Here is a 19187-nt window from a genome sequence, read left to right on the forward strand (position 1 = left end):
AAACAGGAACACATAGTGGACAGAATTATAAACTAGTACAGTGTTTCCTGGAGAACAGTGTTGCAAGTACATGAAAAACCTTGAAACTAGTACTCAGGTGGGCAGTTCTCACTTGGAGTCTCTTGTCATTTTAATCAGGTGACAACTAAGACTGGACACATACTATGACCTCTTTGTTCCCATGTTTAGAACATCAGCTGGGATAACTAGGACTTCTGGGGGCTGGCTGCACATCTCTCCCTCATAAACGTGCTCTTCATGTGGCTAGCTCGGGCTTCCTCACAGGATGATGGTCTCAGGGTAGTTGGACTTGTTACACAGCTGCTGACTTCTACTAGAGGAAGCTTTCTAAGAAACCCAGGTGCAAGTGGCAAGACTACTTACCCACTTAGTCTTGGAATCCATTCAGTATCATTCCAACTGCATGCTGTTGGTCAAAAGCAAGTCATAAAGACAACTCAGATTCAAGGGGGAGAGACAGCATGAGGGTGCAAATCCTGGGAGATATAAAGGGATATGTGTGTGTAACTTTTTTTTAATTGGTGTTTCAGATAACTTTTCAAATGTTAATTGGCTGTTTATAAACCATGACCTTAATTCTCAAGCTGCTATGAATGCTTTTTATTTACTACAGGAAGAACCTGAAGAAGGAAGGGCAAGTATTTATAAGTCAGTGATCATCAACGCTTCGAAGGAGATGATGTGCTTCAGTGACTATCCCATCCCAGATCACTATCCTAACTTCATGCACAACTCCCAGGTCTTGGAGTATTTCAGGATGTATGCCAAAGAATTTGACCTTCTAAAGTACATTCAATTTAAGGTAGGGAATTTTGTGGGTACCTCTGTGTTTGAAGTTGTTTGCAAAGTAAATGAATAACATGTTCATTTGGCAGTACTTATGTGCAGCTTTGTTTGATGTGCTCGTGTATTTATCCAATAGACTCCACACTGTGTCTTCTCTCTGACTGAAAAATAACTGTGGGAAAGTCCCTCTTCTATGTATTTTGACCACAGATCCAGGAACAACCTTCATTTCATTGCCATCATTCTGTATCATTTGATTACAATAAACAAATGAGAACTGACAGGTATGGGCACTTTGAAAGCTTCTGGTGCCACAACTTGTTCCACAACTTGCTACTTAGCCTTTTATGCTTTCTGAAGGGCTTTCCAATGCATTTTTTATGTGACCACGACAACCCCATGAATTAGTTATTGAACAGTTATGAGAAAGCAAATAAGTTAACTCTGGTGTAGAAGAAAGAACACTGAATTGGGAAAAAAAATCTTAAGTTCTAGTCTTTGTTCTGCTGCTAATCTACTTGTGACTTCAGGCAAGTAAGTTCCTCAACTTTGATATGTCTTAGTTTTATTTGTAAAACAAGATGATTGTAGTATATCACCTCCTTGGTTCCTTCCTGCTGTAAAATCTTCCATGATAGTTCTATCATTTTAAGCCATGACCATAAAAGGACCAGTATTTCTGACAGCTGGCAAAAAGCCCAAATCTTCTACTTTCTGATCATTCTACTAAATCATTTCTTTTTCTATTTAACAACAAAATTAAAAATGGCAATATCCAGTGACAACTTCCAAAGTCAGTCATTTACAGCCTAGTGGTGCTTCTCTTCACTTGTTAAAAACACTTAGGTCTGTTACCACATTAAGCAGTGAAGAAACAAATACCAAAAAAAAAAAAAAAACCAACAAAAGAAAAAACAGTGATTTAACAGTCTAGTTAAAGAGACAGAAAAGTGAAAATTTCATTGGAAGCATAATTAATAAAAATACAGAGTGACAGGGTGATAAGTGCTCTGAGATACATTGCAGCTCAGAGGTGGGACACATAACCCATCAGAGCTTGAATTATCAGGTACCCAGGACGTTTTCTTAGAGGAGGTAACACCAAACTAAAAGTTGAAGGGTGAGTATCTCCAAATGAAGAAAGCATAAAAGGATGATCCAGGCAGAAGCACCAGCCTGTGTAAAAGAAAGAACACAATAGAGAGGAACTATAAATAATATAGGATCACTTGGGTATATAAGAGTGGTATCTCTATTAGTCCATCAAGACATTATGGTCATCCTAGAAGCACATAGGACATACACTTAATGTTTCCTTAGACTAGGTAGACTAACCTGTATTTGTTTTTAAAGCTAAAAACTGTACCACTGATTATCCCATCTTGTATCTTCTTTCTTTCTAGTTACTTGTAAAATGGGCATTTATGGGAGTCAAAGAAGTACATTTACACAAAACATGAGCCACTGAGATGTTTTTCTACTCTATTAGGAAAGGGAGCCTTATTAGCTCAGTCACATGTTTAAGATTAGACAGTGAGATCAGAACTTGAGATAAGAAGGCATCAGAGGATCTCAGGATGTCTGGGAGTATGGGGAGGAATAGGCATTTAGTGCATTGAGTGTCTTAGAGACACAAGAGAAGCCCAAATTTTATTCAGGTATCATATTGCCTTAGGGTATGGTCCAAGAAGGGCTTCCCAGGTGGCACAGTGGTGAAGAATCTACCTGTCAATGCAGGAGACACAGCAGACTTTGATCCCTGTGTCAAGAATATCCCGTGGAGGTGGAAATGGCAACCCACTCCAGTATTCTTGCCTGGAAAATCCCATGGACAGAGGAGCCTGGTGGGCTACAGTCCAGGAGGTCACAAAGAGTCAGACATGACTGAGTGACTGAGCATACACACACGCATGGCCTAATGAAACTAGGAATTTGCACTTTTCTAGGAGAGGACAGTGCAACGTTAATTTCCCAACTCGTTTGAATTAGGTTGCCTCATGAAAGTTTTCTCACTCTGACCAAGGTAGTGGTGGTTGTGATGGTTTAGTTGCTAAGTTGCGTCCTACTCTTGTGACCCCATGGACTGTAGCCTGCCAGGCTCCTCTGTCCATGGGATTTTCCCAGGAAAGAAGACTGGAGTTCGTTGCCATTTCCTTCTCCAGGGGATTCTTTCCGACCCAGGGATCGAACCCTGGTCTCCTGCATTGCAGGCCGAATCTTTACCAATTGAGGCATGGCCCAAGAAAAGTAGTCATTTGTACTCTTCTAGAAGGAGATGATAGTGCAACATTAGTCTGCCAACTCTGTTTTATTTAGCTTGCCTCGTGAAAGTTTTCTCACTCTGACCGTAGCCCCAAACAGAAAAAGTTCTTATTTGTAGAGTATGAAAATCAAATATCCCTGCCTTAGCCCTCTTATGTGGTATCTGCCCTATGTGTAACCCCCTGCAAAGACAGACCTGTCAGGGAAGATGACCACTGCATAGGCTGTGGCTTCAGTCCCCTGTGGCAACCCCTTTTCTTCTTAGACCACTGTGTGCAGTGTGAAGAAGCAGCCTGATTTCCCCACTTCAGGCCAGTGGGAGGTGGTCACGGAATCTGAAGGGAAAAAGGAGACGCGTGTCTTCGATGCAGTTATGGTTTGCACTGGCCATCACACCTATGCTCACTTACCCTTGGAAAGCTTCCCTGGTAAGTAGCCTACTAAGCAGGAAGACCCTTGAACCATGCCTGTGACCTGGTCCCTAAAGAATGGTCTGAGTGATTCCTACCTTGGGATGAAATAAGGCTTATCCTAATTCTGCATATTCTCCTGAAAACTGTTGCGGTAACTTGTATTAATAATATTTGGGAGGTAGAGGTAACAGTAACATGGGGGACTAGAAGAACATTAGAAGGCTTTATATTTAGTTCACAATGATTATAGTTTTTCTAAGGATAAAAAGAGTTGATCTGCATTAGATTGAATGAGGGCTTTTAAAAAAATGTTATTGGTGTATAGTTGATTTAAATATTGTGTTTTGAGAATTTTCTGCTATATAGCAAAGTGAATCATATATCCACTCTTTTTTAGATTCTTTTGCCACACAGGTCATTACAGAGTATTGAAAAGAGTTCCCTGGGCTATACAGCAGGTCCTTGTTATTGCTGTTTAGTTGTCAAGTTGTGTCAGACTCTTTTGCAACCCCATAGACTGTAGCCCACCAGGATCGTTTATCCATGGGATTTCTCAGGCAAGAATACTGAAGTCAGTTGCCGCTTCCTTCTCCAAGGCATCTTCTCAACCAAGGAATTGAGCCCGTGTTTCCTGCACTGGCAGGTGAATTCTTTACCACTGAGCCACCAGAGATCCCTTATTAGTTATCTATTTTATATACAGTAGTGTGCATATGCCAGTCCCTGTGTCCCAGTTTATCCCTCCCCCACTTTTCCTTACTGGTAACCGTAAGTTTGTTTTCTATAACTCTCTGTTTTATAAATAAGTTCATCTGTGCAATTTTTTTAGACTCCACATATAAGAGATACCATATGATATTTGTCTTTCTGACTTACTTCACTCAGTTTGACAGCCTTTAGGGGCATCCATGTTGCTGCAAATGATTATTTCATTCTTTTTCATGGCTGAGTAATATTTCATTGTATAAATGTACCACATCTCTTTATCCTGAATGAAGACTTTTTTTTTTAGCAATGGAGGAAACAAACAGAAATATTGAGTTTATAAGCGAGAAAACAAAGCTTAAAGAAAGGGTTAAATTACAGTCTTTGGTCTGGATTTTCATTTTGAGGGGAAAAAAATACTATGTATGTGCTCAGTTGCTTAGTTTTCAGCTCTTTGTGTTACCACTGGAGTGGGTTGCCATTTCCTCCTCCAGAGGATCTTCCCAACCTAGGGATTGAATCCAGGTCTTCCTGCATTGCACATGGATTCTATGTATACTCTAGAGTATATAAAAAACATATATACTACAATTGAAATGGAAGTAGGTATTTACAGAAGATGAAGAGAGGGTGGGGTGGGCAAAACAGGCAAAGGGGATTAAGAAATACAAACTACTAATTATAAAATAAGTCACAAGGAATATAATATACAGCACAAAGAATGTAGTCAAAATACTATAATATTGTTAGAGAAAGAAATGGCAACCCACTCCAGTGTTGTTGCCCAGAGAATCCCATGGACAGAGGACCCTGGTAGGCTGCAGTCCGGAGGGTCACAAGGAGTCTGACACAACTGAGCATCTAAGCGACTATAATATTGTAATAAGTTTGAATGTTGCATAATCTATAAAATATCAAGTTACTGTGTTGTACATCTGGAACTGATATAAGTCAACTACAAAAAAAAGAAGAAAATGAAAAGACCAAAGAGAATGGAGGTTTTCTGAAGTAGTTTGGATTTGTGAGTCCACAAGTCCAAAATACAAACAGATCCTGAGTTAAGCAGACTACTTATGATAAGGAAATCACAAGGTTTGACTCTGGGGCTATGGGAAAAGAAACATGCAAAAATATTCAAAAAGGTGACAGTGCACTTGAATAAAAGGAGAACACATGGAGAATATATGCATAAACTCTACACACTGCAAAAACAATTGAATGATTTAACAAGTAAATCAGATAAACCATTACCCAGTAATTATTTTTCCTTCTCTTGTAGGAATTGAGAAGTTCAAAGGACAATACTTCCATAGTCGAGATTATAAGGATCCAGAGAGTTTCACTGGAAAGAGAGTCATTGTAATTGGCATTGGGAATTCTGGAGGGGACCTGGCAGTGGAAATTAGCCACAGGGCCAAACAGGTTTGCATTAGTAAAATTATTTACTTTGCTTCACCAAGGAAGCTGCAGGTGGACCCAACAGAGTATATATACCTGCACACAGCCCATCAGTGCCAATGGCAAATGTCGGGATTGGTTGTGTTGCCTCAATTGGCAACATCATGATTGATGATGTGACTGAGCCAGGTTACAAGTTACGATTTCCATCATTCATCTGGCCTCCCTCTAAGGAATTCAGACATGACCAAGGACTGTGCCCATAATCTCACTCAGCTGTTTCTTCGGAGTGTGCCTCTGGCTTTGTAAGACCAAGTGATTGCTGGGAGAGCTTGTTGGAATGCGGCATCCACAGTGTGGACCACCTGTTGGCCAGCATAAGTGCTAAGCTCTTATTTTGAAGGAAAGTGTACTGGGTCATTGAAAACTTTTCACTCATAGGCTGGTAGGGGAATTTCCCCCTTTGCTCTTCTTCACTCCCCAAATGAAAAAAAAAAAAGCAGTCTAATCCTCTAAAGACAACATGGACATCAGTATGAAAAGCATCCATATGATAGCACATGCAAGCAGCTCTCACCAGCTTCTGTGTACAATTAGTTAACATAGAATAACATCCACTGTAAAGCCATTTCTATGTCCTTGATGGTTTTGTTTTTTTTTTTTTATCATAGATTTTGAACTGGGAAGAAAGTATCTTCATTATAAATTCCTAGAAAAAGACATCATTGTCTTTATGGAATCATAAAGATTCATGTCTTTATGGAATCATAACTTTTTTGGCATAGTTATATGCCTGGTTGTTCTTCAGTAACTTTAATTAAACATACATTTTATTTATTTATTTTTTAAACATACATTTTAAATTATTTTTATTTATTTATTTAAAAAAGATAAGCTTTTAAAGTTTTTTTTAATTAAAAAATTTTTTTCCTTTCTTTTTAAAACGTATTTGTTTATTTATTTTACTTTCCAATATTGTATTGGTTTTGCCATACATTGACTTGAATCCTCCATGGGTGTGCATGTGTTCAATAGAAGTTTAATGCCACAACTTTGTTAAATGACCTTTACCTAGAAACTCCATTCAATAACACTTCTCAAGTTTATCCCCATCTATCACCACAAAATTGATTTTATATGTTACTCCATGAATTAGTTCAATAAGCATTTATTAGGAAACAGGTATATAAATAATAAAGGGTAAAAATGTATGTGGGTGTTGTGATAAAAGAATGTTCAAAGTATATGGAAGGGACCCAAGGCATGAGCTTTCTTTAATACCATTGGCTTGTTAAATTGTCAGCTATAGAGAAGCTTGGCCTTACAAGCACTGAAGAACCATAAATTGCCAAAGAACAAGGCAGCAAGAGTGGGTGGAGGTAAGGTGGTTATGTTTCTGATAAAGGTTTGTGACATATGTATTACTGTCACTATTTTATACATAGAGAACATTTTACTATTTTTTTAAATGGAGGATAATTGCTTTATAATGTATTGGTTGAGAACTTTTAAACTGAAGCTCTGAGCATTTACGTTACTTATAACCTGTACTTTAAAAGTTATATAGACTGCACACAAAATCATTTGATTCCTAAGACCATGCATGCTCCTTCAACTGTGACACATAAACGTGCTTAATTATGATCGTGCTTAAGGTCACCGTTGGTGAGAATACACGTATGAAGTATATGATCATCCCTCTGTAGACAGGTCACCTTTTAACAGGAGGACTTAAACAAAAGACCATAAAACAAGCACTTCCCTGGCAGTACAGTGGTTAAGACTCCACTGCAGAGGGTATGGGTTCAGTCCCTGGTTGGGGAACTAAGATCCCACTTGCTGCATGGCATGGCCAAAAAAAAAAAAAAAAAACCAAGAAAAGCCCCCAAACAATGTACTTAGATAGCTTACAACCCTGGGAACTATCTCTAGAGAGTGTTATAACATAGACAAAGTGATGCTTTTGCCAAGTAGCTGAATACCAAACTTCTATTAGCTCTGAATGTGGACTTGAGCCAGCAGATGACACAGAAAGAGTGACCAGCTCCCTGTTGTTCTACTTGCAATTTTCAGTTCTTCCCTTAAATAACTGAAACATTTCTTAAGCACAAGCTTTGGCGTAGGTAAGACTTAGGTTAGAAATTCAGCTCTACCACTTAGTAGCTATATGAGTTCAGGCAAATTATTCATCTTCTCCATGTTTCTCATCCATCAAATGGACATAACATTACCTACCTCAAGAGGTATTTATTTATTGATCAAATAAAAATACAGATAAAGAACCTAGTACAGTGACTAACGGGTTATAATTCTCAATGAATGGAAGTGGTGATGATGATATGCTGGGAGCTAAAATATGTATCTGCTATACCTTCCACCTTGGAGAAAATACATTCGGAAAGACAAAAATCAGAATATACAATGTTAAATATCAGTATAATTGATGTTTTTTGTAATAATGCAAACAACGTCAAAGGCCAAGAAAAGATTGAAGGTTTTAGATTAAATGACGTCCACTTGCTGTCAGCTTTACTGTTCCCTGATTTTAAATGAGATGGACAGGTGATAAGTGCTAGAGAAGTTCAGAAAATGGAGAGAAAATTATCAGCCAGAATGATCAGTGGTATCTTGTGGAGGAGGGAGACTTGATTCTGGATCTTAAAAAGGAGTAAGCTTTGGAGAAGTTAGGGAATAGGGGGCCTTTCAGGGAGGCATAATGACATTAAACAGAAATGCAGTGGTAGTTTACAGCAAGATATATTCTTGTCCAGTGAATATACCAATTTAATTGTAAGCTTAGTGTTTGAGAAGAAAATGGCAGGAAATTTAAATAAATAAAGAGATGGGCAGGGAATAAAAAGCTAGATTAATGAGTTTGAACTTCATCTTGAAAAAAATGGGCTCCCATTTCTTCAGAGAATGGCAAAAGCAAAAATTATTTTTTCCCCATCCCTCAGGTTTTCCTCAGCACCAGAAGAGGGGCTTGGATCCTCAATCGTGTAGGGGACTATGGATATCCTTTTGATATAGTTTTCTCATCTCGATTTAATCTTTTGCTGAAGAAGATTGTTGGTGAATCAGCAGCAAATAGATATTTGGAAAAAAAGATTAACCAAAGGTTTAATCATGAAATATTTGGCCTGAAGCCTAAACACAGGTATGTTCCAAGGCTTGGAGTTGGCAGTGATGGCCAAGGCAAAGTATAAGGGCTGTGCCCACAGGCTAACAGTAGAGCTTACCTCTATCTGTACATGAAGCAGATGCAGAGTCAGAAATCAGATTTCTACCTTGCCCCCACAGAAGTCCAAGATCTACTGGTCTGTAATTTTCCATCTAGAATTCTCCTTGGCATTAACCATTTTATCATTCTCCAAGGTACAAGTTCTTTTTACATGGTGCCCAACAGCAACAATAAAATGGTAGCAGAGGGCAGTTCATCCTTCATTCATCCAACAAACAACTGAGCATCTGAGCCAAGCATTAAACTGGCTTGAGAATACTGAGACTCAAGGCCTAATAGTAATACTAACATCTTACCTTTTTGAAGACTTAATATAAGACAAACACGGTGCTAAATGTGTTACACGCACGATCTCATTTAGTCCTCACAGTAGCCCTATAGGTTGGTACTATTTTGATCTCCATTTTGCAAATATAAAAATTTACATGGAGAAACTAACTTGCCCAAGATCACATAAGTAATAAATGAGAAATGGCTAGTTCTTTAAATACTCTAACAAGAAGACAGGTGGTAGAATATGATATGATAAGAGAAATGCATGGAGATTGTGAAGGACAGAAGTGTTCACACAGAAGTGGACTGTGATGGCATTTCCAGAGGGTGATTTTAAATGCTTTTTACTCCCTCCAACTTTTAATTTCTTTAATGTATAGATTTACTTGCTGTAAAATAGTAAGTATAATGAACACCCATATACCCTTCATTTAGACTGACCTATTATTAACAGTTCACTATATTTCCTTTCTCTCTCTTTCTGGAGGTATACAGATCCATACATATATAGTATCTATGTATACATGCATGCATTCATACATTTTTTTACCTGAACTGTCTGAGAGTAACTACTTGTAGTCAATAAGACACTTTACCGTACATTCTTTAGCATACATTGCCTAAGAAAAAGGGCATTCTTTTACATAAACATAATATGTTATGTTTAGCAAACTGAACATTGATAAAGTACCATTATCTATTGATAATATATTGCATATTCAAATTTCCCAAATTGTTTCAATAATATTTGTAGCTTTTTGTTTTTTGGCCACACTGCATGGCTTAAAGTGCAGAGTCCTAACCACTGGACCACCAGGGAATTCTTTGTAGCTTTTTTATTTTTAAAATCTAGGATTCTGTCAGGTATTACACCATTGCATTCAGCTGTCATATCTCTTTAATCTCTCTCAATCTGAAATGATTCTCTTCTTTTAACGTGGATTTTTTTTTTTTAAGAATTGAAGCCATTTGTTTTGCAGCAACTCTCTAAAGTTGGACTTTCATAGTTGTTCTTCCTCTATTATATTTAGATTAAATGGTTCTGGTGCAAATACTCATAGGTTATGTTGTGCCTTCTTGGTGGATCACATCAGGAACCAAACAACCACAGGTTATTGCATATTAATGATGTTAAATTTGATCACATGGATTTGGTAGTAGCTACCAGGTTTCTCTTCTGTAAAGATTTTTTTTTTTCTTTGAAATTAATCAGTGGGATGATACTTGGAGAGTGTGTTTCCCAACAAACTTTCAGCCATTTATTTGACCCAATTATGGAAACTGTAGCATCCAAAACTTTGGGAATCACAAAAATAAACTGAGTCTTTATGAAATAACAGAGGAGATAGTCAAACAAATAGGGTAAGGAAGTAGCATTCTAATTATAAGTACAAGGTCTTAGAATAGCAAGAAATACATTATCCTGTAAGACCTGCACTTAGTTTGGTTAGGCTAGACTATTAGGCAGAGATAGAACAGTGCCTGGGTACATGTCCAGGTTTGCTGGAGATAAATAAAATAAAAAGTTTAGAATGAAGACAGTCCAGAGCCATCATCGAAAGGTTTTAAGCAAGTGAGTGACATAATAATAAATACATTTTTGAACAATCACTCCAAAAATAATGTAGAACACAGATTGAAGGGGGATGGAGCAGGAGACCCTGAAGACAACTCTAACAGTCCGGGTGAAACAGAGAATGAGTAAAACTATTCTGAAGATGTTTAAAGGAGAAAGGGTGGCCTTGGTGACCAGACGTAAGACTCACAGTTCTGTGATTTGAGCAACAGTGTGGAATTGTGGTACTGTTAGTGAAAAGGAGTGAGTTTGGAGAGAAAGATGAAATGATAAGGTTAGAATGAGAACAGAATCACAAACCTAAAGGTTTGAGTCAAAGAATTACTAAATGCAACAAGCCAGTAATACTGTTTAAACAGCCCAGTTCCTGAGAAGAGGCCAGCTCTGTCTGAACATGACAGGCTGAGGATTCTCAGAGCCTGTTAACACAGTATCCAAGGATTCAGACTGTTTTTAGAAAGGTCCACATTCTGCAAACCTGTCTTATTTTTTTGTCACCTTATCCTATGCTATTTCTGGGAAACACTACTTACCATAGCCAGAGGATCTCAAGGGAGTTCATCAAAAACCGTATTGATATAAATCCTAAAGTCCTAGGCTGCGGGACCTTAGGCAAGTCACTTAACTTCTTTAGTCCTCAGTTTCCTCATCTATAAAACCTGGATAGTGATAACTGGCCTGTCTCCTTCATTAGGTTTACATTCATGTATGTAAAATCAGTTTATAACTGTAGATTACTATACACATGTAGTTCATTATACAGTTTGGAAAATGATGGTTCAAGTCTACCTTCTGGTTCTTTGAAACTAAAATGAGACTCAATAGGATGCTGATAATACAGTTCTGCAGACTTTCTGACATATGGATAGAAACCACTAGACTCTGGCCTTATTATATCACCAAGAGCATTATTATTCCTTGAGAAACCATACATGTACTTTTCAAATAAGACCATTATTCCCTTACTTCTCCAATATCTTCCCTTTCAATGCCTCCCACAGTCCAACATCTACTCTGAGATCATCCTTATCTTTATCAAGCTGGTATATATTAGACCCTTCCCAAATTTCATGAATAAAGGGAAACTATTGGCATATTGATTAACCACCTCAATCAAAGCAGAATTTTATTTACATGGTAATGATTTCTCTCTCTCTCTCTCATGATCTCTCTCGTTTCTCCTTCTTTATCATCATTCACAGAGTGTTCAGTCAGCATCCAACAGTAAATGATGACCTGCCAAACCGTATAATTTCTGGCTTTGTGAAGGTGAAAACAAATGTGAAGGAATTCACAGAGACAGCAGCCATATTTGAGGACGGCTCCAGGGAGGATGACATTGATGCTGTTATCTTTGCTACAGGCTATAGCTTTGCATTTCCTTTTCTTGAAGATTCTGTCAAAGTAGTCAAAAACAAGGTATCCCTGTATAAAAAGGTCTTCCCTCCTGACCTTGAAAAGCCAACTCTTGCAATCATAGGCTTGATCCAGCCCTTGGGTGCCATTATGCCCATTTCAGAGCTCCAAGGACGCTGGGCCACTCAAGTATTTAAAGGTAAGTGACCATGTAAGATGATTACCTAATTACTTAGCAGTATATTTAATTATGTTTATGTTGTTGCTTGTAAATAGTCAGATAGTATGTATGATTATAACAGTGCCTGGCACAAAGTTAGTGCTCAAAAATTAATTTTTGAGGGAATATAAAGTAGTAATTTATAACCATGGACCTATAGCAAAATCTCCTGGGAAAATTTCCCAAAATAGGCATGTTTTGCTGGTGGTATTTAGTTAATAAGTCTGAGATGGAGCTGATATAAAATCATTGAGACAATGTTCCCCAGGTGATTACAATGTGCACTCCAGATTAAAATCCACTCTTCTAGATGTTAGAAAACTGATACATATTTGTGAAGCAATATTCTTCTATTATAGTTAGAGAAAGTCAAATATAGAAGTGTGTGACTTGATTTCAGCAAAAAATTAAGACCAGGTAAAGACTAGTCCAGAATATAGAAGATTCAGCCACTCAAATGCTCAATTTTCCCCCTTTATATTCCCTTTTTCAGAAAGTTTTGGCTACGAGACCATGAGAAAAACTTTGGGGTTTGGGGTAGTAGGTTCAGTATGAATTAGCAGAATAATGTGGCTTCTAAAAGACTTAATTATACCTGACATCATTAAAAAACTATAATACCCTGGAATTTACAACATTCTTCTCTAAACTGGTCAGACCACACCTAAAGATATTTTAAAAGTGAAACTGGAGTACATTAAAAGGAGAGAGATAAGAATGGTTAAGGGATTTGAAAATGTGCCATTTGAGGTACTAAAAAGGAGCTGACATATAGAATCAGGGATCAGATCTGATAGACAGAGTACCTGAAGAACTATGGATAAAGGTTCATAACATTGTTATAGGAAGCAGTGATCAAAACCATCCCTAAGTAAAAGAAATGCAAAAAGGTGAAATGGTTGTCTCAGGAAGCCCTAAAAAGAGCTGAGAAAAGAAGAGAAGTGAAAGGCAAAGGAGAAAAGGAAAGATATACCCATCTGTATGCAGAGTTCCAAAGAATAGCAAGGAGAGATAAGAAAGCCATCCTAAGTGAACAATGCAAAGAGAGAGAGGAAAATAATAGAGTGGGAAAGACTAGAGATCTCTTCAAGAAGATTAGAGATACCAAAGGCACATTTCATGCAAAAATGGGCATAATAAAGGACAGAAACATTATGGAACTAACAGAAGCAGAAGATATTAAGAAGTGGCAAGAATACACAGAAAAACTATACAAAAAAGATCTTAATGACCTAGACAACCATGATGGTGTGATCACTCACCTAGAACCAGACATCCTGGGGTGTTAAGTCAAGTGGGCCTTAGGAAGCATCACTACAAACAAGGGTAGTAGAGGTGATGGAATTCCAGCTGAGCTATTTGAAATCCTAAAAGATGATGCTTGAAAGTGCTGTGTACTCAATATGCCAGCAAATTTGGAAAACTCAGCAGTGGCCACAGGACTGGAAAAGTTCAGTTTTCATTCCAATTCCAAAGAAGAGCAATGCCAAAGATTGTTCAAACTGCCACAAAATTGCACTCATTTCACATGCTAGCAAGGTAATGCTCAAAATCCTTCAAGCTAGGCTTTAACTTTGTGTGAACCAAGAAATTCCAGATATACAAGCTAGATTTAAAAAAGGCAGAGAAACCAGAGATCAAATTGCCAACATCTGTCAGATCACAGAAAGAGCAAGAGAATTCCATAAAAACATATACTTCTGCTTTATTGACTATGCAAAAGCCTTTGACTGTGTGAAAAGTGAACGTTTCTCAGTCATGTCTGACTCTTTGCGACCCTATGGAATTCTCCAGGCCAGAACACTGGAGTGGGTAGCCTTTTCCTTCTCCAGGGGATCTTCCTAACCCAGGGATTGAAGCAAGCTCTCCTGCATTGCAGGCGGATTCTTTACCAGCTGAGCCACCAGGGAAGCCCCTTTGACTGTGTGGATCACAACAAACTGTGGAAAATTCTTAAAGAGATGGGAATACCAGACCACCTTACCTGCCTCCTGAGAAATCTGTAGGCAGGTCAAGAAGCAACTGTGAGAACCAGACATGGAACAACGGACTGGTTCCAAATTGGGAAAGGAGTATATCAAGGCTGTATATTGTCATCCTGCTTATTTAACTTATATGCAGAGTACATCATGCAAAATGCCAGGCTGGATGAAGCACAAGCTGGAATCAAGATTGCCGGGAGAAATATCAGTAACCTCAGATATGCAGATGACACTGCCCCAATGGCAGAAAGTGAAGAGAAACTAAGGAGCCTCTTGATGAAAGTGAAAGAGGAGAGTGGGAAAGGTGGCTTAAAACTCAACGTTCAAAAAACTGAGATCATGGCATCCAGTCCCTTCCCTTCATGGCAAATAGATGGGGAAACAATGGAAACAGTGACAAACTTTATTTTCTTGGGCTCCAAAATCACTGCAGATGGTGATTGCAGCCATGAAATTAAAAGACGCTTGCTCTTTGGAAGAAAAGGTATGACAAACCTAGACAGCATATTAAAAAGCAGAGACGTTCCTTTGCTGACAAAGGTCCATCTAGTCAAAGCTATTGTTTTTCCAGTAGTCATGTATGGCTGGGAGAGACCATAAAGAAGGCTGAGTGCTGAAGACTTGTTGCTTTTTAACTGTGGTGTTGGAGAAGACTCTTGAGAGTCTTTTGGACTGCAAGGAGATCCAACCAGTCCATCCTAAGGGAAATCAGTCCTGAATATTCGTTGGAAGGACTGATGCTGAAGCTGAAGTTCCGATACTTTGGCCACCTGATGTGAAGAAATGACTCACTGGAAAACAGCCTGATGTTGGGAAAGATTGAAGACAGGAGGAGAAGGGGATAACAGAGGATGAGGTGGTTGGATGGCATCACTGACTCAACGGACATGAGTTTGAGTAAGCTTCGGGAGTTGGTGATGGACAGGGGAGCCTGGCATGCTGCAATTCATTGGGTCACAAAGATCGGACACGACTGAGTGACTAAACTGAACTGTTTCAGAGTTCTTATAAAAATTACAGCTTCTTCCCTGGTGAAGACCTCATGGTAGTAGAGAAAAAGAAACAATGGTGATAGATGGGAGTGAAAACTAGTACAGCCACTCTGGAGAACAGTGTAGAGATTCCTTAAAAAACTGGAAATAGAACTGCCATATGACCTAGCAATCCCACTGCTGGGCATACACACTGAGGAAACCAGAATTGAAAGAGACACATGTACCCCAGTGTTCATTGCAGCACTGTTTACAATAGCCAGGACATGGAAGCAACCTAGATATCCATTGGTAGAAGAATGGATAAGGAAGTTGTGGTGCATATACACAGTCAAATGTTACTCAGCTATTAAAAAGAATACATTTGAGTCAGTTCTGATGAGGTGATGAAACTGGAGCCTATTATACAGAGTGAAGTAAGCCAGAAAGAGAAACACCAATATAGTATATTATCGCATATATGTGGAATTTAGAAAGACAGTAAAGATGACCCTATATGCAAGACAGTAAATGAGACATAGATGTAAAGAACAGGCTTTTGGCCTATGTGGGAGAAGGAAAGGGTGGGACGATATGAGAGAAGAGCATTGAAAATGTATATTACCATATGTAAAATAGATGACCAGTGCAAGTTTGATGCATGAAGCAGGGCACTCAAAGCTGGTGGCCTGGGACAAACCAGAGGGATGGGGTGGGAGGGAGGTGGGAGCGGGGTTCAGGATGGTGGGACACATGTACACCCATGGCTGATTCATGACAATGTATGGCAAAAACCACCACAATATTGTGAAGTAATTAGACTCTAATTAAAATAAATAAAAATTTAAAAAAGATTAGCAAAAAAAAAGCTTTTCCAGATTTCCCCAAAGATCTTTCATTTTTCTTCTTTTTCTCTTAATTTTTTGGCCACACCATGGGGCACATAGGATCATAGTTCCCCAACCAGGGATCAAACGCATGCCCCCTGCATTGGAAGCATGGAGTCCTAACCACAGGGACTCCCAGGGACTCCCAGACTTCTTTCATTTCTTAATTCTTTAATTCTATCCAGTAGATTTGTATTCCTTGAGTGCTGGACCAGCAATCCAATGCAAGTAACCCATTAAGTTGGCTAATTCCAGTCATATTAAGTGGGTCTTTTACGTGGGTCAATTAAGTAAGAGGAAAAAGTTGCATTAAAATAGGCCACAGCACCTTAGTATACTTTGAACAAACAACTGAGACTCTTCCAGAATCAGTGAACTATTGAGAGGATTAGGGAAAAAGCATTTGGAAGATTCTGCATTATGGCTGTGGGATTAAGGGATTTTAGGGGAATAGTATAAAAAGCCCAGTTATCTATGCTAGCAGAGTTTAGTGCTAAGTCCTCCAGCTTTCAACACTGGAAGAAAGAATCATCAGAGAATCCCTATAAATTTATCAAACTTCCAAAAGGAACCCTGAGTTTTTTCTAATACTCATACCCTTACACTCTACATACCAAATTCTTGCCTTTCTCATCTCTGAGTTATACCCTCACTGTGCTGACTTTACGCCTTTAGAATCAGCTAGTTTCACACATGCCCGGCTCAGCCTGTCTTCTTGCCTGACGTGTTCTTTCCTAACAAGTCCCATTTCCTTTCTTCCTCTGTTCTCTAGAATTACTATTCTCTTGTTAAGGAAATAGTACACCCTTTTCTGGAACACTGAGTCTGCTTGCTTGCCTTGACCAAAATCTAGTTTTCTTTTATCTTTGTCTCTTTTGTAACCTCTCAAGAGACCTTACAAGAATTGCACTTTCATTTAGTAACTTTCTTCCTTTGCAAACCATATGAAGTGAAACAATTCTCTGGATCACAAGGAGGCATTATGTCATAGCATGGCATTCAAGTTCCTTCACAAGTTACTTCACATGCTGGTTTTTCAGGCCCCTCTTTCACTACTTTTACCATATATCCTCTCATCTTCTAGATCCTATCATCTTCTAGATCTTCTAGCTGGCTTAACCCACTAAGAGCAAACATAGCTCTTTGTTTTTCTGGCTGCCTTGGGTCCTCCTTGCAGGGCACAGGCTTCTCTAGTTGTGGTGCGAGGGCTTAGCTGCTCTGCCGCATGTGGGTTCTGAGTTCCCTAACCAGGGATTGAACCCACATCCCCTGCATTGGCAGACAGATTCTGAACCACTAGACCACCAGGGAAGTCCCCTGAAAGTTCTTTAAATGAAAGAATCAAGTTTATTTGCCTTTGTCTTCCAAGACTAGACCAATGCCTAGCACATGGGAGGCAGCCAATAAATCTCTATTCAATGAATGCAAGTTCAGCTTTGGTGGTTTTCTGAACTCTACAGTTGTTGTTCAGTCCCTAAGTCGCGTCTGACTCTTTGCAACCCCATGGCCTGTAGCACGCTGGGCTTCACTTTAGAGTTGGGTTTAGAGTTGGATACAGCCAAGGGAGGAAATGAACAGGCTTTTTCTCCACAAATAAGGAATAAAGGGGAAGGCAAAAAAAGACAGAGAAAACAGCAGAAGCAAAGGCATAAGGTCTGAGTACCTTTAGAGTTGGCTCAAATTTTCTATATGGCATAGTACCTATAAGTTCTGGGCATAAAGCTAATCATTGAAATTGAGAGTTTCCATGTTAGTGCTTTCTTACCTTTGTCTAGCCATGTCCTTGGTGTTGGTGTTAAATGCCTGCTACTGGAACTCTGTGCATTGGTGCATAAATTTATTTGTTAAGACTGGGTATTATGAGTTGCCTTTGACCTTACCCCTCACTCTCACCAAATAAAAAAGTTTATAAGGTAAGGTTTATTTCCCAAGGGACTTAAGGCATAAAACAGATTGACAGTTTATTTTTACTTCCTTCTCTCTGTGGTATAAAGCCCCTTTGTGATTGAGTCCAAGTACAGATGTGTTTCCCATCATCCTCCCACCCTTTTACTTTGAGCCTACTTTTTCATATAGTTTTTTATCATTTTCTCATGTCCATATCTCATTTCCCATTTGAAAGACTATTTTAGGGAGGAGGCAGATATTGGTTGGAAAGCAGATTAGGAGAAATTTCTTCCAAAGACAAAGTGGGAAAGAGTAAGCTACCAAAGTTAATATGATTATATTCTGGTGGTGGAAGGGTAAGGTGATCAACTGAATGTGTAACTTCCTTGGTACAGAAAACTAGCCTGTATTCCCCTGAATTCTCCAGAGCATGGTAATTGTTAATAGGATTATTATTCATACTGAGGTCATTTTACACTTAAATTTTTTATTTTTTTTCTCTTTAGGGTTAAAGACATTGCCCCTCAAAGGTGAAATGATGACAGAAATAGCTAAGGTTCAAGAGGCTATGGCAAAACAGTAAGAATTCTCCCAATTTTTCCCACTCAATTCTTAAGAAGGGCAATGTTGTACTATATTTATTTTCCTTGTGTTCATTTAAGGATTTAGATATTTTGAAGGAAAGGAAATAATAGTCTGTGACAACAGAATAGAGAAATACCACCAAATGACTTGAGTATGGATGGGAAAGGAGAGAAGAGCTGAAGAAAATCCTACGTGTAGGGCCTAAAAGAAAAGTCAAGTAGTAAAAAGCACATGGAGAGAAAACCAGGTATGTTATTTTGGCAAGAATCACTGGCTGCCAGAGAAAGGAGGGGCAGCGATGAATTAATGAGAGGTAGATACGGTCAAATTAGAAATCTGTAGGTAGACTTGCAGATCTGCAGAGGTCATTTGCTGGCTGGCCTGTGACAGCATACTGAGGCCACAGTCGCTCTTGGTATGAACAGTCTATATGATCTGGGAAGGTGGTGCTCAGTGCTTATTTAGCAATCTGAGTTTCAGAACTTAAACTTATTCACTGGGTGATTTTTACTTGAACAAAGTTGATGTTGATCAAGTCCTAAAAGTCAGAGGCACAATCACCCCATGCCCAAAGACATGGTTTTCTTCAGTTATGTGATTATACCAGTGTAACTCTCCCTTCTG

General features: G+C 38.7%; 1 protein-coding gene across 3 annotated transcripts in view; it reads left to right on the forward strand.

The window, feature by feature from the left end:
- The window catches only part of LOC122435108 (flavin-containing monooxygenase 5), a 31005-nt gene extending 12312 nt beyond the window's left edge, over positions 1 to 18693 (forward strand). The window contains exons 3-8 of one of the 3 annotated variants that reach the window (XM_043459019.1): positions 635 to 823; positions 3335 to 3497; positions 5467 to 5609; positions 8543 to 8742; positions 11878 to 12230; positions 18485 to 18692. In XM_043459019.1, coding sequence (XP_043314954.1) covers positions 635 to 823; positions 3335 to 3497; positions 5467 to 5609; positions 8543 to 8742; positions 11878 to 12230; positions 18485 to 18561 — 1125 coding nt within the window. In that variant the 3' untranslated portion in view covers positions 18562 to 18692. Of the gene's footprint in view, positions 1 to 634; positions 824 to 3334; positions 3498 to 5466; positions 5610 to 8542; positions 8743 to 11877; positions 12231 to 18484 lie in introns of all 3 variants that reach the window. The other 2 variants (XM_043459027.1, XM_043459035.1) reach the window with 2 other exon arrangements.
- Positions 18694 to 19187: the final 494 nt, after the last annotated feature.

This window comes from Cervus canadensis, chromosome 2 (assembly GCF_019320065.1).
Source record: "Cervus canadensis isolate Bull #8, Minnesota chromosome 2, ASM1932006v1, whole genome shotgun sequence".
NCBI classification, from domain to species: Eukaryota; Metazoa; Chordata; class Mammalia; order Artiodactyla; family Cervidae; genus Cervus; species Cervus canadensis.